General features: G+C 38.5%; 4 protein-coding genes across 6 annotated transcripts; 3 read left to right on the forward strand and 1 right to left on the reverse strand.

Annotated features, from left to right (window-relative positions):
* The first annotated feature begins 3765 nt into the window (after positions 1-3765).
* GTE4 (global transcription factor group E4) lies at positions 3766-7641 on the forward strand. Its single transcript, XM_089610100.1, has 6 exons — positions 3766-3984; positions 4232-6154; positions 6229-6274; positions 6373-6483; positions 6606-6682; positions 7195-7641. Exons 2-5 carry the CDS (start codon positions 4265-4267, stop codon positions 6665-6667), a joined length of 2109 nt encoding a protein of 702 aa, XP_089466226.1. The 5' UTR covers positions 3766-3984; positions 4232-4264; the 3' UTR covers positions 6668-6682; positions 7195-7641.
* Positions 7642-8341: 700 nt separating this feature from the next.
* Positions 8342-12093, forward strand: LOC149406947 (diiron containing four-helix bundle family ferritin protein, putative (Protein of unknown function DUF455)). 2 transcript variants are annotated; one of them, XM_089610122.1, is made up of 8 exons: positions 8342-9015; positions 9245-9486; positions 9594-9690; positions 10420-10603; positions 10753-10834; positions 10917-10968; positions 11075-11160; positions 11984-12093. In XM_089610122.1, the coding sequence occupies exons 1-7, from the start codon at positions 8647-8649 to the stop codon at positions 11132-11134; spliced, it is 1086 nt and encodes a 361-aa protein (XP_089466248.1). In that variant the 5' UTR covers positions 8342-8646; the 3' UTR covers positions 11135-11160; positions 11984-12093. The 2 variants fall into 2 exon arrangements, with proteins under 2 accessions (XP_089466248.1, XP_089466240.1); XM_089610114.1 differs by lacking the exon at positions 11984-12093 and having other exon boundaries at positions 11075-11287.
* A 5037-nt stretch (positions 12094-17130) lies between these two features.
* LOC149406948 (signaling peptide TAXIMIN 1) lies at positions 17131-18721 on the forward strand. Its single transcript, XM_089610151.1, has 2 exons — positions 17131-17454; positions 17570-18721. The coding sequence occupies exons 1-2, from the start codon at positions 17345-17347 to the stop codon at positions 17691-17693; spliced, it is 234 nt and encodes a 77-aa protein (XP_089466277.1). The 5' UTR covers positions 17131-17344; the 3' UTR covers positions 17694-18721.
* On the reverse strand, positions 18562-20494 carry LOC149406949 (uncharacterized). Of its 2 annotated transcripts, none has more exons than XM_089610133.1 (2): positions 19736-20493; positions 18562-19001 (listed from the first exon to the last, which is right to left on the reverse strand). In XM_089610133.1, exons 1-2 carry the CDS (start codon positions 20387-20389, stop codon positions 18777-18779), a joined length of 879 nt encoding a protein of 292 aa, XP_089466259.1. In that variant the 5' UTR covers positions 20390-20493; the 3' UTR covers positions 18562-18776. The 2 variants fall into 2 exon arrangements, with proteins under 2 accessions (XP_089466259.1, XP_089466267.1); XM_089610141.1 differs by having other exon boundaries at positions 18905-19046; positions 19736-20494.
* Positions 20495-20943: the final 449 nt, after the last annotated feature.

Here is a 20943-nt window from a genome sequence, read left to right on the forward strand (position 1 = left end):
GGCGAGCCTGCTATGACGTTAAACTTAGTTCATGTTGCTAAGAAGTTGAAGGAATCAAGCAAAGCGCAAGGCAACATCGATGTCAAGATCATACTAACATTTGTGTATCTGATGTGGGAGTTTCTATTATTATAAGCGATGGAAAAATATCGATGGCTCTCTATCTCGAATATGTCACAAATCTTGATTTTTTTTTTGTCAATATGCTTGGGGAAGAGATTTTTTTTATAGCACACTCAAGTATATGAAGACAGATTTAGACGAAAATTGGGGGAAGATAACATATAATTTATATGGTTGTTCATACATATTATAGGTAAGTTTATATATGTACCAGGAATAAATAATATATAATTTACCAATATGAATCATGATTTAACTTTGCTATTTTTCATACATGCATGGGCTTTTTAGGTTATGGCCAAACTATGTGAGATGATGGCACCAAATGAGGATGGAAACAGTAATCATGTACCTCGATGGCTTCGTAGGAAAATTAGCAAGCTCCCTCGATGTGTGTCACTTGATCCATACATGTAGGCTATGACGTTAAATAAGGTGTGTACCAATTAATTAATATTGCATTATATAGTTAAAATTATCGGCCAATTAAATTATGAGGTTATTTTATCGTAATTTTTTCTTCTTCAGAATATAATGCGGCCCATTTTGGTTCCTACGGTTATCTAAAGCCTAGATGAGTTATACCATCGAATGAAGAGATGAGAAGACCATGTAGATGATGTTATATATCACCGTACAACGTTGTGTATGAGTGATGTGATCTTGTGTAGTGACTCTCCTAGTACCGATAGAAATGGATACAGGTCAAGTTCTACCACTTTGTCGTCCAAACCTACCTTAGTGATCCTATAGATATTTGATAAGCAAAATCATTCATACAAGAGATGTCGTTTGATAGGCAAGAGGTATAATTTTTTAGCATAACCAAGGTGTTTGATAGCAAGTTGACTTCCTCTCCAAACCTTCCAATAACTTACATTAATCTCAAGTTCGCTTCACATGAATCCCATTAGAACTTTTGGTTCCGAAACCTTGTTGCACTCACTGTAGTGCTCTTTTATGTGAGCACCAATGACACAACTAGAAGCTTGTCTAGGACGGATGGATCTATTTTCTAGCGAACATGTTTGCAACCCGTTGTATTGCCGTACACTAAATGCGTTTGAGCCTAGCTCAGTGCGCAACCTCTACTAGCAATTTGCATCAATACACACTTCTTTCAAAGATTTTGCTGATTTAAGTCATTTCATTTCGAACTTCCCTTTTATGGCTATGGCTATGGCTATGAGGTTTACTTTGATACTAAAAAATATTCTTTGTTGAGAAATGAATCATCAACTTTTACATGAACCCATCATGCCTCTTAGTATGAAGAGTTGTGAGTGAATCGTATTTAGCTTCGCCGAATGCACGGTCTCACCGTGGACCATCATAAACCGTATCACGAACGTCATCACAATCTTGAGAGTTTTTTTTCAACTCTATATGATTAACTCCACCTAAATTATCTTATTTGTTTTCTTTACTTTATCACGGTCTTCCATTCTCTCTCATTATAACATTATTGTCCAACTTTACACACAATAATAATTATAATCATAAAGTACTCATCAAATGAAATAAATTCGAATGATCCTTTTTTATTGCAAGGTTATCTCTAACAATTTGACATTAAAAATACTCATCAAATGCTTCATATGGATTACCATCACCATTGCTCGAATCTTTATCACTACATACACATACTATTATATTTTCATAAGTTTCTCTATGCACGCCATAAATAATAATTATTTGTCTCGATACAAGGGCATCAAATCTTTAACATCCGCATCATTTAAAACAATCGGCACAACAGAGCCTCCAAATATGTGGATAGGGGGTTTGTGTGTTATTTCAATACTAACATTTTCTCGATCAATATTTGTTTCTTCATAAATTGTATCCACCAATTTTGAAAACTCGACGCTTCTTTCAATTGGAAATTCCATTGTAAGATAAATTTGTTTAATAACTATAGTTGATCTCAAAGTATTGTAAAATAAGTTATAAAAATTATACATCAAACTTCACTTTCCTCTGAAAACTATAAACTAATTACAAAACAAAAGTAAATTATCAAACTTGTTTCATATGTAAGAAAAATTATTTTCAATTGTAAATCCACAAATAAAAACAACAAAAAACAATCACTATGAACAATAAAGTTGTTCCTGTACAAAATTGGTTGTTCATGTTCAATAACGGTTATTCCAATTCAATCTTTGCACATAAACTATGCTAACCTATTTAACCTAATGATGTGTTTATTCATATAAAAAAATTCATATTGTAAAAGCTTATTCACTCAAATTAAAAATAACGAACCGAACAACCTAGAACAACAACAAATAACACGAGGTAGTTGTTCTCTGTATTCGTGGTTATTACCGACTACAACAACAACGGAAGTTCTAATGAATTTTTTTTTCTTTCTAAAATGTTGCTTATATATGTAAAATAAAACTCTTAATTTAACAATATTTTGAAGCATTACCTTTGTAAGAATTTGATTTTTCCTCCATTCACTTTCAAAATCCAGTTTTCAAAGACCATGAAAATTCCAGTGAGGTCGAGCTCCGAGATCTAAGAAACAAAAAAAGAGACATTTTGAATATGGAGCTCGAAAGTATGAAGAAGAAATGTGAAAGCAAAATGAAGTGAGAACAAAAAAAAAAAGTTGACAATGGAAGTTTTATTTACGGGAAAAGTTTGGGGAATAGAGAAGGGCTCTCTCTCTCTCTCTCTCTCATAAAATTAGAGGATTAAGACCATCTCCAATGCATCTCTATCTTAAAAATAGAGATTGAGATGGTACTACAATGCATATGCAAATGAAGATGTATTTTTCATATTTGAAGATGTTCTTCATATTTGAAGATCAACTATTCATGCTATATAACCTTTTTTTTTAAAAAAAAAATCTAAGTTTGCAAAACTTATGAAATTGACTCAAAATTTAACTTATAACTATAATTATACTTTGTATGTATTATGTATTTATTTAGAAATTAACATATTCTAAAAAACATTGACTCAAATACAACTCGTACTTGTAAAAGAAAAGTATTTGTACCAATTATTATGGCCAATGTGTGTTTATATTTATTTTTATTATGAAATGTAATGTTTTAATATATTTATTTTGTTTTCAATGAATAAATTATCGTATTTTATGCAATGAAGGAATAAATTATCATTTTTGGACATGATTAATAATATATGTATTTGTATTAATATGAACAAAAGTATTATTATCGGACAAAATTACAATATATAAAAATAGCGATTGGTAAAATTAAAATATAAAAATTATAGGAATATTTTGTTACCAAAATATTGTATAAAAAATTATATATAAGTTGAGTCACCAAAAATTATATATAAAAAAATTCCACAAAGGAGGGCACAAATACAATATTTACGCAAAATTTCACAAAGGTGGGCATATTTACGCAATTTTTTGTTAAATAAACTGTCTTAGTTCATAGTCATTGTGGCGAATTCCTGGTCCCAAAATCCCCGTGACAAAGAAACCCACGCGCGCGTGCTTTACAGAACCCCCGTCACAGCTTCTCGCCGTGTTGAAAGAGCGCGTGGGTCAAGTGCTTGGTGGGCACGACTCTTTTTAACGCACTCACACGCGGTGTGACAGTTATATGGCAAGCACGCGCGCCTTCCCAACCGTACACCTGTAGATAAGGATAGTGAGAGTAAGGCACGGGTTCACTGTGCTGCCAAATTTCTAGAGAGAGAAAATTTCCTCTTTCTTTCGATTTCTTTCTTAGAGAGAGAAAGTTCCGAGACGACGAGATCTGGTTCTCTGATCGATCGATATTCGATAGAGAGAAAAGAGAGAAGGGAAAAAAAAAGGTGGATCGACAAACCTTATCAAAACCCTAAATCTGATCGTTTTTTCTTGTAAGCCTAATCTTATCTTTCGTCTTTGCCTTTCTTTCTTTCTGCGTTATCGGTTGAAGAAACGCTTTTCGAAAAACCCTAATTTTTTTTTTTTTTAAATTTAAATCCTCTTTCTTAGAGGGAAAATAGATTTTGTTTTCTTTCTCTTTTCAAATCTTCTTCTGTTGCGTATATTCCTATTGAGGGGATAAGGGAAGCTGAAAGAAAAACCCTAGCTTTTTTTTTGAGCGGTTGGAATCTTAACCAGGGAAGCAAAAACTAGGGTTTGGGGGTTATATGTATGGCTTCTGGGCCTACAGTTGACGGAGGCGATGGAGTTACAGAGAAAACGAAGGTTATGGAGACCAAGGTTTACAGGAGAAAATCTTTCAAGGGTAAAAAGGACCCTATAACTCCCGTGGTTTCCATCGACCCTGCCGCCCCGGACAAGAGCATCTCTGCCGCGGCGGATTCCGTGGAACCCGCCGGCTCTGCGTCCACAGCCGACAAGAATCTGCCTCGCTCGCCATTGCAGGCAGAAAAAGATGTTGCTTTGCCATCTCCTATGGCTGTTCCGGCGATTTCTGAAGATGCCTCACGGTTGGAGCTGCAAGAATCCGCCGCGGCAGAAGCTCCAGCCCCGGCCCCAGTCCCGTCTCCGTCTCCAGCTCCGTCCACTAGGGCTGAAGTCGCGGGCTCCGATGATTCATCAAGATTGAACCAACAGAAAGATACTGAAGCGGGAGCGGAGGGTGAGCCAGCCCTGGATCCGGCTTCGGTTGTGATTTCAACGTCAAGAGTTGACACGGTGGCATTGTCTGAAGATTCGTCGAGCTTAAACCAGCAGCAGGCCGATCAAGCGGTAGCCCCGGGTCGGACTTCGAGGGAACCGCCTTTGGGGAACGGTGAGGCCGATCAGCGGTCGGGCCAGCCGGTTGATGTGGGCCCGGAGTCGCAGGCTAGACAGGAGGCGCGGGAGCTCAGAAGAAAGCTTCGGGGCCAGCTCGACACGGTGCGGACTCTGGTGAAGAAGATAGAGGTGAAGCAAGTGCAGATTGGCGGGGTTCCTTCTCGCCCGCCAAGCGTTGCAGTTAGTAACGGTGGAGCGAAGCGAACGCATTCAGAGATGGTTTCGTTCGCCCCAGCTCCTACGAATCAGTTGAGTGTGACGGTGTTGGAGAATAGTCACGGGGTGAGCGAGATTGTAGAGAAAGAGAAGAGAACGCCCAAGGCTAACCAGTTTTATCGCAATTCGGAGTTCTTGCTTGCTAAGGATAAGTTTCCTCCGGCGGAGAGCAACAAAAAGTCAAAATCCAATGGGAAGAAGCACGGAGGAGATCACAGAAATGGGATGGGGTCGAAGTTCACTAAGAGCTGTAGCTCATTGCTCGAGAAATTGATGAAGCACAAGCATGGATGGGTGTTCAACGAACCCGTTGATGCGGAGCAACTTGGTTTGCACGATTACCACATCATCATCAAGCAGCCAATGGACTTGGGCACCGTGAAATCAAGGTTGAGCACGAACTGGTACAAGTACCCGAAAGAATTCGCCGAGGATGTGAGACTTACATTTCTAAATGCCATGACCTACAACCCAAAGGGGCAAGATGTTCATGTCATGGCTGAGCAGCTATCGACAATTTTCGAAGAGAGGTGGGCTATTATCGAGTCGGACTTCAATCGCGAAACGAGATTCGGGGGCGAATACGGAGTCGGGTATCCGACACAGCCGTCGAGAAAGATTCCGCCTCCGCTGCTACCGCCTCCTCTTGATATGAGAAGGGTTTTGGAGCGATCAGAATCAATGACATACTCGGCTGATCCCAAGCGAAGGCCTAGCACTATGACTCCAACGGCACGCACGCCAGCTCCGAAGAAGCCTAAAGCGAAGGACCTTCACAAAAGAGATATGACCTACGACGAAAAGCAGAAACTCAGCACGCACCTTCAGGGTCTGCCATCGGAGAAGCTAGATGCTATTGTGCAGATTATCAAGAAGAGGAATTCATCTCTGTTTCAGCATGATGACGAGATTGAAGTTGACATTGATAGTGTTGATGCCGAGACGCTTTGGGAGCTTGATAGGTTTGTCACCAACTACAAGAAGAGTCTTAGCAAGAATAAGAGAAAACATGAACTTGCTATGCGAGCTCGGGCACAGACTTTGCAGACTGTCCCAGAGCATCAGGTAAAAATCTCATTCCAACCGAAACAAGTTATTTTCTGATTCTTTGTTTTTTAATAAAACTTTCTTTTTTGTAGACTCAACCTCAAACTGTTCAAGAGGCTCCCAGAGAAAATAAGACAGGTAATTTGTTTTAGAACAACATCGTTTTATGCCTTGATGGTAATTGAGGATCATTATTTGGCAGTCTAACATGCTTTTATTCTCAATTGTGAAATTAGATGAAAATGTTGTTTCCACTTCGTCACCGGTTCAAGGAGAGAACCAAGGGAATACTAGGAGTAGGTCGAGTAGTTCTAGCAGCTCTAGCAGTTCTGGGTCTTCTTCAAGTGGTACTGTGTTTTTCTTCCTCTATTTGGGTGCCTGAAGTTATAATTCATAAATGTCAAGATTTAGTTCTGCGGATCTTGCTAACTTTTTTTTTTTTTGGGGTATCTTGTATGCATTCTCACAGATTCTGATAGCGATAGTTCATCGGGATCTGGATCTGATGACGAGTCACCAGCCCGAACTTGAATGTTTGCTAATTAGGTAACTTTTAAATCTCTAATTCATGCCTTGTTCCTTTTGCTTCCCAATGCCTGTTCCTGGATGATATGCCCTTTTTTCCCCTGAAGAAATTCAAAATTTTATTAAATGGCTTATAATAGTGGGCGTGCTATTTATTTGTTTCCATTGCGTGTCTGATTGCATTTTCTCAATAAGAGCGTTATTTTATAGTCATGTGTGAAGCGAATCCTCAAAGAAGCCAAAATTGTAAAGTATTGGCATTTTGCTGAAGTTGAACCATTAACTTTTTTGGAATATATACTATTGGGCGTTTGAAACAACATGCTTATAGAAATGTCAACTCAGGGCGAGATATCTGTCCTTTTCGATTAATTCTCTAATCTCTCAAACAAGCCTTCAAGCAATTCCTCCCCATAACCTACATATTTGGAACAACATTGCGTACCCACCTATTGGTTTTGGACAATGAATTTGATGTTAATCGACAATATGGGATCTAATAATAGCTAACCCCTTTTTAACTTGTTCCACAGATCTTAAGATATTAGATGGATATTTGCGATTTGGTGACATCTGAAAGACCTTATAGAGTTATGGTTTTGGATCTGCATTTGGTGTATAGTGGAAATGAATCTGCATTTTTCAAGGCCATACAAGAACTTCTATGCCACTGAAGAAGGGTGGGTTTGTTTTGCTTCTTCGTTGTTGCCGTTGAGATTAGGGAGACTCATTCTCTATCAGCAGGCTCTCTATTTCTTTGGTCCCAGATCTGTATAATATTTGGTAGAATGTATGTGGTGATGATTAAATTAGAATAGCTTGTCTGTTTCGCTCAGGAAAAAAGAAAAGATGTGTACATTGCTAACATCCCAGTGACTTGTCTTTTGGTATTATCTTGAGATTCAGGATTCTTTGGTGTTAAAACGTAGGGAAAAGATAGTATGTATTCAAGCTCATTAGTTATGATTTCTTCAGATTTATTCCTCTCGCAATGTTTTATCCGTTTATTTTTGCAAATTGTTGATGTCTTTCCTTCGCCCAGCTATTAGCTTTTATGATCTTTCTTAAGATGTGTTGTTTAAGTAGTCGTTGAACATATTGAAGCCGAATGATGACATATGATGTGAAAATTGATCTAATTATAACTCAGGAATGTCATCTACAAATATTGAATCGAGCGTTAAGACTGACTTGTATAATGTGCCAATTCCAAGACCGAGAGATTTTGCATGCTTTAACATTATTGTTATTTGAGTTTCTTGTAATATGAATTATGTTTAGAGAAATTGCATAATTTGTCATTAATTTCATAACATTTTTTCATTTTTCACAAAAAAAACTAATTTGATCCAAAATATTATCATTTATGTCCACAATGTTGATATCTATTTTTGTTTTTCACTATAAGATGTCAACACTGATGACATAGATGGTGATATTTTTGATCAAATTAGTCTTTTGGTGGAAAATGAGAAAATGTTATGAAATTAGTGACAAATGAGACAAAAGTTATTTCTCTTGAAATTGGTGATATTTCTCTTGCGTATCTCAAAAGGTATTAAAAACAACACAAAATGCACCATAATAAACTAAAGTCAAGGATTGATGATCATAGTGACTATATTAGTGAACATTGATTTAGCGAATTCACATCAAGAACTCAGTTATGAGTTTGCAATTTAATAGCATCATTTTTTATCTTCTATAATGGCGATATATATCATCAAAAAATTAATATCTTAATTGAGAAATGCTAAAATATTGCTAAATCGACAATATAACCTTTTTTTTTTTTTGTTCAAAAATTTGGATAGCAAAACATCACTCGAGTCAATTAATAAGTTTTATGAGCTCTTTCGCAAACAAAATTGACTAAAATTAAATTCTCAATAATAAAAATTATTTTGGGTCCGATTTTAAGATGAGGTGTTAAACAACGTGGAGTTGCAGTGAAAGAGAAAGGTCTATCGAAAAAGAAAAAAAAAATGCAAGTAGTGAAAGTGAGTCCGAGTCCACAACTATTTCTCGGCTCAACCTTGAAAGCCAAGTCTCAGTCTTCCTCTCAATACTCTGCCTGGTCGGGTCTCCAAAGCTGGAGAGACAATCCCATCAACGAAGACCGCCGATGGGGACCCACATCCCCAGAGCCCATCTCCGACCACACTCCCACTCCGATTCCGACGACGACGTCCCAGTCACTCGCCGACCTCGGCGCCGAAGTTCTCTCCACCGCCGACCCTCTCGCCAAGTCCCAATTCTCCCATTTCGCCTACTCCACGTGGCGCCACCACAGCCTTCCCGTCGGCGTCGCAGAACCACCGTCTCTCCCGGCTCGCCCTTCCAAACCCCAACTGGTTCGTGCCTATACATGTTTGTATAACTATATGTAGCCTCAGATTTTACAATTGAAAATGAAACTTGAGAGGAAAACCCACAATTCTCCATTGTGTTTGAGGGAAAGAAGAAAACCAAAAACCAGCACAAATTTCATTTCCCTTTGGATTCTCATTTTTGTTTTCCCTCTTTCAAACATACCCTGGATTGAGAATGAGCTTTCAACTTTTTATTGGGGGTTGGAAAAAGGTATCGGCGAAGGAGATTCCGGGTCCGAAAGAGTCGGGACTGCCTCTGAACGCGTACATGCTTCACAACCTGGCTCACGTGGAGCTAAACGCCATTGATCTCGCGTGGGACACGGTGGTCCGATTCTCCCCGTTCAGCGACTTGCTCGGAGACGCCTTCTTCGCTGACTTTGCTCGCGTCGCTGACGACGAGAGCCGCCATTTCTCTTGGTGTTCTCAGAGACTCGCCGAGCTTGGGTACAAGTAAGACGCTCCGAGCTCGAAAATCTATTTTGTGTAGATACTCGGGCATTCCTGTTTCTTTTGCTGATACGAATCAAGATGATTCCTTTTTTTTTTTCGGTTACTAGATATGGAGATATGCCTGCTCATAATCTGCTTTGGACGCAGTGCGAGAAAACATCTGACAGTGTCGCTGCTCGTTTGGCGGCAATCCCGCTCGTTCAAGTAACTTCGTTAACGCCCTTTTATTAAATTATTTATCAATCTTTATCATACACATCAATTCTGCGATTCTGGGCGTGTAGAACGGTTGTTTTTCTTCCTTAAAGATGCTTAATTTGATTTGTCCCGGCAGAAAAAAGAAAAAACTAGCTTAGATTAAGAGTATAATGCTACTAAGTAGATAAGTAAGTGGTTAATATAGAATGCTTAAAAATTAAGCTGGCCAGCCTAGCCTATAAGTAAGAGGGGTTAAAAGAGAAAATACATGAAAATGTATAAGAGATTGTTCTGAAGAAAATATTCTTAGTGGGAGAGCACGGGCTGTCAGGATTTGAGCCCCAAATCGGACCTAACCAGAAATCAGACACACATTTATAGTTGCTCACTATTAATGTGAGAGCTACGCTGATTTTGCCACAACAGACTTTATTATAACCCAAATCGGTAGTTGTGTTTACAATTCTCTCTTGCATTCTACAAAGAACATCGATACCCAGAGTATAAATAGAGAAAAGTTAGGGCTAACAAATACAAGCTGAAATTCCCAAAATACCCACACACGTCTTCATAGTGTCACTGATGAATTAGGCTCAGCAATTCAAAACATAACTATAAACCAGCTCATATCACAGGCTTTACCACTAATTGACTTTTGCAAAAGAATTGTTCTGACCTCGTAATAAGGGTTACTTTTTTTTTTTTTTTAATTTTTTTTATGGTGTGGTGGCATAGGAAGCAAGAGGGCTCGACGCTGGGCCTCGGCTAGTGCAAAGACTGGTTGGCTTCGGAGACCTCAGAACGTCTAAAATCGTCGCCAGAATCGCCGAGGAAGAAGTTGCTCACGTGGCTGTCGGACTCTATTGGTTCGTCGATGTATGTAATAAAATGGGCCGCGATCCGGACTCTTCTTTCAAAGGTTCGGTCTAGATGCTCTCCTTGGATCCGTAAACGGAAAAATCCATTAGATAATGAACTATTGGTTCTAAGCCATCTCTGGCGATAAATCAACAAAGGACATATTATATGATATGATCTGCTCTACTCTGTCCATGTGATGATACACAGCCTTGTTAAAAGAGTACAACGTGGAAGTGAAAGGCCCGTTCAATTATTCGGCTCGGGATATAGCTGGAATTCCGCGTCATTGGTAATTTGGATTTTGTAAATTTTCGAGCTGCTTTTGGATTTTTGTAGGAAGACTAATTACTCTCTCTATCGCTTCTGTTTAGGTACGATGGATCATCTGCAAACAAACACGATAAGAACGAGCAGCTTTCTGAAGTACGTGAATTTTGTAAAAAAAAAAAAAAAAAATTCACTTAAAAACTTAAATTCTGCTGGTTTTAGATATTGAATTTTCTCTTAACGAAATAAATTAATTATTCAGGTTTACGAGAGACTCTCGTCTATAGTATCCATGGAGAGTGAGAACGCAGGGTTGGATTAGCCTTCTGAGTAACTTTTTTCACATTAGTAAGTCGCGCTTAAAAGACCCTTCTTCTTGTCACTAGAATCAAAGGTTAGAGCTTTGTAGCGAATGAAAATGTGATCATTGTAAATTCTGTGTTCGCCTTAAATGCCTAACAACAAATTTGTTTTCCAGATTTTTTTCCTACTGTTTCTTCAATTTTGTGTCACAATATATATCATAAGAGCATCCAAAAAGCCACTACTATCCCTTCTTTATTATTATTTTTTTAATACAATTATTTTTTTTTTTTTTTTTTTTTTTTGTAAGTAACCATTTCCTTCATAATGAAAGGAACCACATTCTAAAGTTTTTCTCTTGAACCTGCTTTCTGAAATTTCCTTTTTGTTTGTATTGTTTGAACTGTCCTCGATTTTTTAGTGACAATAAACCGACAGTAAATCTTTTACCGGTGATGAATAATCATATTTGCATTTGATGATTGTTCGATTTTTAATAGTCAATTTAAATTTATGAATTTGTAAAATAATAAAGTTTTGTTTTAATTTAGTGAAATAGTGAAAATGTGCATAAATCTGGTTTCAAATTTTTTTTTACTCCAAGAGTATTTTTTTTAAAAGAGATAAATTGTTTATAATAATCGTAAAAATTTTTAATCTTGGCTGTCAAAAATATTTTGAAAACGTAAATTTGGCTATTTTGCTGAAAAGTTGAAACTTTGGTTATTTTACTAATCAATAAATTCAAATGACTATTTTGTACGATTTTTCCTTTTTCAAATTGCACCCAACAGAAATTCATAATTTTATTCTCTTGGGGCAGACCGGTAATAAATGGATGATTGCTCGATACTAACATATTTTTTAGAAGAGAAATTCACAGCTATAATTCACAAATGATAAACTACGGGAAGTCGGACATTTGCTTTGGGAAAGACGTGAAGGAGGAAGAGAAAGAAAGCATCGCCGCTCGCCTTGGGGTCTCCATTACCAGTTGCCGGCAAAAGTATTTGGGGTTGCCAGCATTTATCGGAAGAAGGAAAAGAGACTTGTTTGCCTTCACTCGGGAGAAAGTGTGGGACAAAATTAAGGGCATGTCGAGGCCTTTGGTTCTCTCAAACCGGAAAAGAAGTTCTTATTAAGTCCGTGCTTCAAGCTATTCCTAACTACGTGGCTAGTTGTTTTCGGATTCCGAACACCCTCATTAATAATCTTCACGGAGCCTTCGCGCACTTTTGGTGGGGTGACAGAGTTAATGAGAGGAAAATTCACTGTGCAAATGGGACGACATGGTAAAGCGTAAAGAGGACGGAGAGCTCGGTTTTCGTGACCTCGAGAAATTTAACCAAGCCCTTCTCGCGAAGAATGTGTGGAGATTGATTCGAAGACTGGAGAGCTTAGTGAGCCGTGTTTAAAGGGTGAGTTACTTCCCGGGCGGTGATATTCTGTGTTGCGAATTTTCTCGCACACGCAAGTGCACGTGGTCGCAATAGTAATAAATCGTAAGAACGAGTCGATCCCACGAGGACTAGCTAAATTGAAGATTCAAGATTCACAAGCTAATATAGAACTAAATATATTTGATGCACAAAATTTAACTAACACGTCACAAAATTAAATAACTTGATGCACAAAATTTCTATTGGATAAAGGGAAGGACTATGGTTCATGGGTTCACAAAACAACTTGGATTCGCAAAATTAAGAAAAAGAAATAAGCTATTGAAATTCACACTTTTCACTACTCATACTCACTTTAATCGAATTTATAGATCTCTTTCAAGCATCTAACAACCTAAACCGATACCGGAATATCATCTCTCGATCTCAACTCCTAACGAGCACGGCTAGCATTAAAGAACAAGAATATTATCACGAGTCTAGAACAACCTAGCTATATCTAGCCTAGGAATGAATTCTAGTAACCCACACAAAAACACGACAACCTAATCTTTCTCAAGCATTAGAGTTGAATATAAAACAAGCATGAGTTCATGACATTCATACAAGCATTAAGCATAGTTGTGGATTAAGCAAAAAGTGATGAGAAAAACAACAACCTAACAATTCTAATATCTTGAATCCTACATCATAATGAACCCACTACACCATAGCCCTACATGAAATTAGTTCATAATGATGACTATGACAATGAACATACATAAAGATGAACACAAGAACAATGAAACAAAAGACATCATACTTGAATAAAAAAAGTAAGAGATAGGGATTAGAGGATAGAACACTATTTTAAAGTCGTAGCAATGGTAAAACTCAGCAACTTAATTCCTTGTCTTCAAATTTGAGCTACAAAGTTTGAACAACTGCTGGAAATTCTCTGGAAAAACTAATAAAAACTAAGAGAAATGAAAAGTTGTTCTTCATAGCACACTCTAAAACCCTTAGCTCCCACTTCCTCCTTAAGTATTGGTCTTTTTAGGGTTTAGTGGACTTGTTTTCGGAGCAATCTAAGCCTTCCAATCTCATCCAATGGCTGAGATTCGCTACAAAAATCGAAATGAACGAGGCCTGTCAGAATGACCGCGCGCCGCGCGCTTCACCCTGCGCGCCGCGCGGTCATTCATTTCGCTTCCGCGCGGTTCGCGCGGAAGACTCTGTGGTTTTGGCTTCAGACTTCCCACTCCGCGCGGCGCGCGAAATGGACCTCGCGGCGCGCGGAGTTGTCAAAAAATGTTTTTGACACTTCTTTTCTTCGTTTTTGCTCCGTTTTGACTCCGATTAGCATATTTTTCCATGTTGAGACCCCAAACACTAGTAAAACCCATATAGACCTGAAAATCCATCAAAAACACTCTAGAGATAATCAAAATCCTTGAGAACTCGTTGGATTTAAGCTCGGGAGATAGGAGTTTACGCGTGATTAACGCACCTATCATTCTGCGGGCCCAATGCCTTTCCGCTAGCTCCTTCATGTGGAGAAGTTTGGTTTGAGGGAAAGAAATCATTATCAACAGATCGAGGTGGAAGATTGGGACGGGTGAGAAAGTTTCGGTTATGAAAGATAGGTGGATACCGTGTCCTACCCGTTTCTCCTTCATTGACACCCCTCTCATTCCTAATGACATGATCGTGGTGGAACTTAAACTTATGGATGGGAGTTGGGATGAGACTTTGATTCGGAATATGTTCAAGAAAGAGGACGCGGATGCCATTCTTAGTATTCCCACGACCTATAACCAAATCGACGATGTCCTATGTTGGCACTACTCTAAAGATGGTGAATACACGGTTCGTAGGGGGTATTGCGTAGCAATGAATATGGGTTGCTCGCCGTGCTCTTCTTCGACGGGTGGATCCGACAGGTAGTGAACAGTCCTTTGGCGCCTCTCCATCCCATCCAAGATCAAGATCCTTGTTTGGCGTGTTTGCAAGGGTTGGATTACGGCTCTCACCATGCTTGAAAGACGTAAAGTTACCAACGAGGTATGGTGCCCCATTTGCCTCATCGTCCCAGAGACGATCATGCATGCTATTTGGGGTTGCTCTTGGACCCGAAAAGTATGGAAATTAGCTGGGTTTGGAGTGTTTATGAAGACTTTCTGGGGTTTGAATGCAATCAGCCTGCTATCTACGGCCTTGGAGTCCCTCGAAGTTAGTAAGTTTGAGTTTTTTGTGATCTTGTTGTGGAAAATCTGGAATCACAGAAACAATGTTTAGGTCGGAAAGACTAGGTAGACCCCTAAAAATCTAATTGAGTGGTGTGGAGGTTATTGGGAGGAGGTGCAGGCTGACGCGGTCTCTCTACCGAAGTTGGCGCATCCCCTTGAGGCATCATCTTGGACTGCCCCGACAAGGGGGCTGACTTCGGTGTGCGTAGATGCGGCGACCAATTCCTCAGAAGGCAGTTTTTGTCTGGGTTGCATCATTAGAGACTCCGACGACAGGGTGGTGTCCTCCGGGATTTCTTCGAAGCCTCGGTGGATCCCCCCCCCCCCCCTTTGCGGAAGCTCATGCCGTCCTCTTCGGGATGACACTTGCTAGGCAATTCGGGCATGAGAGGATCCTAATCCAATCCGATTGTTTGAAAATTGTCAACGCGATCAAGAGTGGGAAGCTCCCGGCTACGGAGATTGGTACGATCCTCATCGACATCAAGGTGTTGGCTTCGCATTTTTCCTCCTTTGATATTTCCTTCCTTCCGAAAACAAATAATGTGGTTGCTCTTAAACTTGTTCGTTACTCTTTAAAGTTCCTCTCGAAGGCGTGTTGGTCAGAGATGGTCCCACCTTGTGTGTGGGATGATGTTATCTCCGAACAACATACGCCGTCTTTGGCTCTGTAACCTCGGTATTCCTCCGCCACTAAATGAGGGTTTTAATGAAGTTCCCGTGGTTCAGACCACGTATCCTAAAAAAAAAAAAAAAAAAAAAAAAAAAAAAATTCACATATAATTTTTGTTTTTCCATAAAAAGACGAGATATGTGTTTGGCCGAGTCGCTAATGCGTAATTTAATGGCAAAGTTCACCTCAAAAGTTGTCTTATTCAGGTTATCTTTATATGCGTTTGGTATCATAAGCTATTTGACTAATATATTTGTGATTCGGGGTTCACTGGCAGCATCTTCCGATAAATAATTGATATGATCTTGAGTATAATGGGAGACATAATACACTAATTAGTTTCCTTATAATACTTATTAAGGTATCATACTTGTCAAAATATAATTCGGTGTCAAACGAGGTAGAGCCAGCCTGGTAATATTATACCATAGGCTATTAAAAAATTGTTAACATAATTTTGTCTTCAACTTTTTGCATCATCCTATAACTATAATCACATCAAATCTTCTAAAATTTCGTATCGGGTCTAAAAGATACCTCAATTTATGCTAATTCCAACGTAAGGCCGTGAATTCAAACTCATGCTTGCTAATGACGATGATTGATTTGAGCGTCTATAATTTCTTAGGATTGTTCCAAAATTTTAGAAAACTTTTTTTTTACCGAAATCCAATAAGTGCTTTTTATTTCAAAAGTATAATAATTTATGACAAATATGTTAATAAAAAACTGTGTTATTGATAAATATAGTCATAATTTTGGAATAAAAATAAATTATTGGATTTTGATCAAAAAATTTCTAAATCATCATAGTTTTAAAATAATCTCTAATTTCTTATGCAATGGAGTTCAATGTTGGAGAGCACCTTTGTTTTCCCTACCACAACTCTAGGATGTCAAACTTGTTCGGGTTATTGTGTGGAAAAATCATTGTCCAAATATTTGAGCAGCTCTGAATTTTGACGATTTCCACAATCCCAAACCACTCAAAAGAGTCTTGTTTTGTTTAAGACCTATGTCTCAATTAAAGCTCGAGATTTTGTTTTGCATTAGAGTTTGCGACTTAGTTCATAACCTTTAGGTACTCTTGGATAGATAGAAATTAAAGAGCTGATTGGCTATCATCTCAGGATTATAAAGGATGAAAGTGAAACAATCTGTGTCAATCTAAATATAATTTCCGAGTATCCAGACATTTACTCAAGTTGACTGATCATTGATAAACTCGAGTGAGAGTCTTGGCTAGAGACACTCCTATTCCATATTGAAAATACTCTTCTAGTGAAATGTCTCAACTTGAACTTATAAAAATGGACATAAATAATAATATAAACTCTACGTTTTTTTTGTACCAAAATTTATTTTTTATTTTGGTACCAATTTTTTTTTATTTAATTCGTTTTAAAAATACAGCATTTTATAAAATAGTTTTGTACAGTTTTTACCATTCAAATATTTACTAGGGAATTTAATGAAAACGAAAAGAAATAAGAAACGCGCTTATGGTCTACAAAATTGAACAACGATAATGAATACGTATCAAAATAATTTCCTCAAAAAGGTATTGAAAAGAAGCAAAACAAAAACTTAAGAAGAAAAAAAAAATCTGGATAAGGGTTTCCTTTTCGTTGACTAATGCTTCTTTAATTCGTCATCGCTTAAGATTCCCGATTGCCTGATAACAGCGAATAATAAATTATAGACGAAAAATAAAGATAGAAGAGAAATCACGTTTCTGAAAAGAAAAGAAAAGAAAAAAGCGATTTAATTATAAATTATTTATATGTTCCTTTCAACATTATCACCAACTGTCAGTCCCTTAAATACATATATAGAAACGCGAAGCGAGAAAATTCCCAAACCAAACACACATTACCGTCCCTTTCTTCTTAATCTTTGGCTGTTTCTTTCGTCAACAGAAAAAAAAAATGTGCTGCGGAGATGGAGATTGCAGGCCATTGGGCTTTCTGTTGGGCCTTCCGTTCGCTTTCCTCTCTCTCATCCTCTCGCTCGTCGGTATCGTCATCTGGATCGTCGGGTAATTCAACTTCCAATCCAGAATTCCTTATCTCTCTCTCTCTCTCTCTCTCTCTCGTTTTTATGAACTTGAATTGATTTTTTTTTTTGGATCTGGTTTGTGTGTTTTGGGACAGATTGATGTTGTCGTGTATATGCCCGTGCTGTTTTTGTGTGACGGTGTTGGTGGAGTTGGCTCTGGAGTTGATCAAAGCTCCGATTCATGTAATGGAATGGTTCACCTCTAAAATCCCTTGCTGAGTTCGCTTCTGTAATTTTATTGATTTAGTTATCTGCTCTGATTTGGTTCTCTAAATATATTGGTCTGGTTTGGTTAATTTATTACTGATGAAAGGAAAGGATATCTTGGTTTGAGCTCAATTTTAATTCTTTATTCGAATTGGAACACGATTAGAGAAGAACGGTTATCTCAATCCCATGAAAAATTGTGAAGATTTTAGGAGTTTATTTTTTCGCCTCTCTCGTCTATCGAATTGATTCTTGAGCATTAGAAAAGTCAAAAGGAACTTTAACGCCTTGACGATCTGGGAAGAATATTAAAAAAAATAAATAAATAAAAAAATGTGTTCCGCGTTTTGGACCATGGTGAAATAATGAAATTGATGAAATTATTGGCGATTTTTCAAAACTTAAATCTAGTAAGTTGATTTTGTTAAAGACATAAAAAAAATCTGCCAAAATTTCCTCGTAAATTAGCTATAATGTATTGCGTGTATCACATGGTCTATTTTTGTCTTTGTTTGCTGTGACCGTCATGACATTGACATTGCAGTAGGTAATGGTGACAAGTTATCATCACAAACATTATTTTTATCTTTTGTTTCCGTCAGTTTTAGCTTTTATAGAATCCCACTGTAGCCTTGATTTGGAAGGGAAAAAATTAGCCCCACCCAATAACATTTAACACCGAAAAATGTTTTAAAAAGTAAGCAACGCTCGGAAAAAAAATGGTCCCTTTTTTTCTTTCAATTAGCAAAAGAAAACTCTCCCGGTGAAAAAATGTGCACCAACACATTAGTATGATTTCAAATACCAAAACCATGATTCTAGTCTTTGGAACACCAATTCGGATCATTAAATTTTATGGTATTAAGAGTTCATTTGAGCAAAAAGCAGAGCAATACTATAGTTTTACCAGTGTCTGTATATATACTAAAGGCAAGCGAGACAAATGTGCGTCCAAGGAGTCATGATATGAAACTCAAAATCCTTATTCAAAATAAAACAACAGCAACAGGAAAAAAAAAAAAAAAAAAAAAAAAAAACAAGAGGAGTCACAACCATGACCATCAGTTCACTATGCAAACTTAGATAGCCACGTCATCACTGGGATCGATCCCCACGGGTCTTGGTATCGTCTTCACCGATGACGAGGTCTTTGGTGGTCTGAGCGATCTCGACGATGGTCTCTCCGATGGCTCCGAGCACAGTAGAGCCGCTCTGTCCTTTGGCTCTCGTCCCCTGATCGTACTCATACGATCTCTCTTCCGTCGCTGAATGGGAATATTCCTGTTCCTTCTCCGCACCATAACCATGACTCTCCGTCCCCTTCAAACAAATACACACACACTCGTCGCATCAGAGCTTCGATTTCTGGTTTCAAAAACGAAACTCCAAATTACACATGACGAACATATCACGTATATTACGTACACAACTACATACATTACATAGGTCATGTATATTACACTACATATTAAAAGTTTCCTGTCAATGGTATGCCATTAGTACTACTTGGTTATAGTTTTACTTGAAAAATACATTTTTACATTAAATATGATAATATCCTATATGTCATAATCTCAAACTTTGTTGTAAAAATTGAGACCCAACAAGACCAAGGACCAAACTCCTTAATGGTACTTGTGTGGAGCTAGAGTCTTAACATTAGGGAGCTATAATTTTCAAATTTTTAGAGTAAAATTAAGGGGAAAAAATTAAATCAAATTAAAAACATTTTCTAAATTTTAGAAAGAGAAATAAGTAATAAAAAAAATTAAAAAATACCCCAATGTTTCATAAATTTTAATAAGTAAATAACCACTTTAATTTTAAGTAAATAACCAAAATTTGATATATAAAAGTGATTATTTACCTAATCTCAGTCTGATTCAAGTCTTATAGTAACTATTTGGCAATAACGTCAAAGTTATTTTCATAATGGACCCATAAAAAACCAACTTCACATTAAGATTTAGATTAATTCAACCAGCAACACTAGTATCAATTTTCAGTTGCCAAAGCTAATTCAACATACAAAAAATCCACCAAATTGAATTTACCTCCTGTTGCTTGGCAACCAAGCCTCTCCGAGCCTCTTCCTTCTTCCTAGCGGTAAACTCCGTAGCCGACTCTCCGGCCGAAACCACGGCCTCCTTGGCCGCCGAGAGCGGCTTCGCCGCCATCTCCGCGGCCTTCTCGGCTGCCCCCTTCACGGCCCTCGCGGCACCCATCGTCCCGCCCACCGCCGTCTCCGTCGAGAAGTGTGCCGCCGTCCACCCCGCCGCCACCGCCCTATCTTTCGCCGCCGCACCGCCTTCCGCAGCTTTCCCAAAGCACGACTCCTTCGCCGCCGACGCTTTCTCGGCCGCCGCGCCCAGCCCTTGCTTCGCCGCCCTCAGCGCGGCCGAGTACTTCTCCTCGGCCGCGCGTATGGCCTCGTTTGACTTTTGCTGCGCTTGTGCTCTCAGGTTCGAGATCTCTTCCAGCGATAACGCCTCTTCTTCTGATGGCGATGATGACCCTTCCTTCTTCTTCTTCTTCTGATCGCAGGTCGGAGACGGAGACGGGGATTTGGTAGCTTCCTCGGCGAGGTTCTCGAAGTGGACGGTCATCTTCGGAACCCGGTCTTTCTCCACAACCATGTCTCTCTCTTTCGCTTCTCCGGGACTAGTGTTGTCCTTGCTACTGCGACGAGTCGTCTGCTCCGAAGCCATTTTTCAGTTCTGCTGTGTCGTGTCCTACGTTCTCTCGTTGATATTTACGTGAATTTTTTTCTTATAGGTTATGTGATGTGATGTGGTGTGGTGTGATGTTCGATCGTCTTCATCGGAGTTTTAAACGGAAGAGGGGCAGTGTGAGAGTGCGCATGGGACGTGACACGTGTTGTTCGGTCGTCTCGCCGACTTTGTCTGAGACTCACACGTGTGGGCTCGGTCGGGACTTTGGATAAGGACTTGTGGTTTGAGGACACATGCGCGGATTGCTGATGTATGCTACTCCACGTTTAATTTATATGCGAAGCGGTTAATTTAATGATACTCATCCATCATGTAACTCTATCTAAAGCGATTAAATTTACTAATTATTATTTATAAATTATAAAGCATTGTTTATAAATCAATTATGGTCGTAAGTAAAAAAAAAAAAAAAAAAAAAAAAAGGGCTCTATTGGGCATGCCATAGCGCCACCACTGCACCTTACCGGTCCAATCTCGAATAATCACTCATATCTGTTTTGCCATCGGTGAAAGACACGTTCGAATTATCT

The sequence above is a fragment of the Urtica dioica genome, chromosome 1, assembly GCF_054948205.1.
Source record: "Urtica dioica subsp. dioica isolate 48M chromosome 1, U.dioica_male_clone48M_v1_H2, whole genome shotgun sequence".
Taxonomy (NCBI): domain Eukaryota; kingdom Viridiplantae; phylum Streptophyta; class Magnoliopsida; order Rosales; family Urticaceae; genus Urtica; species Urtica dioica.

Coding starts and splice junctions, on each gene's coding strand:
- LOC149406948 (XM_089610151.1), top strand. CDS start 17,345: ATGTGCTGCGGAGATGGAGATTGCAGGCCATTGGGCTTTCTGTTGGGC. Junction 17,455..17,569: donor ATCGTCATCTGGATCGTCGG/GTAATTCAACTT, acceptor GTTTTGGGACAG/ATTGATGTTGTCGTGTATAT.
- GTE4 (XM_089610100.1), top strand. CDS start 4,265: ATGGCTTCTGGGCCTACAGTTGACGGAGGCGATGGAGTTACAGAGAAA. Junction 6,155..6,228: donor AGACTGTCCCAGAGCATCAG/GTAAAAATCTCA, acceptor TCTTTTTTGTAG/ACTCAACCTCAAACTGTTCA. Junction 6,484..6,605: donor TTCTGGGTCTTCTTCAAGTG/GTACTGTGTTTT, acceptor GCATTCTCACAG/ATTCTGATAGCGATAGTTCA.
- LOC149406949 (XM_089610133.1), bottom strand. CDS start 20,389: ATGGCTTCGGAGCAGACGACTCGTCGCAGTAGCAAGGACAACACTAGT. Junction 19,002..19,735: donor TGGTTGCCAAGCAACAGGAG/GTAAATTCAATT, acceptor ATTTGTTTGAAG/GGGACGGAGAGTCATGGTTA.
- LOC149406947 (XM_089610122.1), top strand. CDS start 8,647: ATGCAAGTAGTGAAAGTGAGTCCGAGTCCACAACTATTTCTCGGCTCA. Junction 9,016..9,244: donor GCCCTTCCAAACCCCAACTG/GTTCGTGCCTAT, acceptor GGTTGGAAAAAG/GTATCGGCGAAGGAGATTCC. Junction 9,691..10,419: donor CGGCAATCCCGCTCGTTCAA/GTAACTTCGTTA, acceptor GTGGTGGCATAG/GAAGCAAGAGGGCTCGACGC.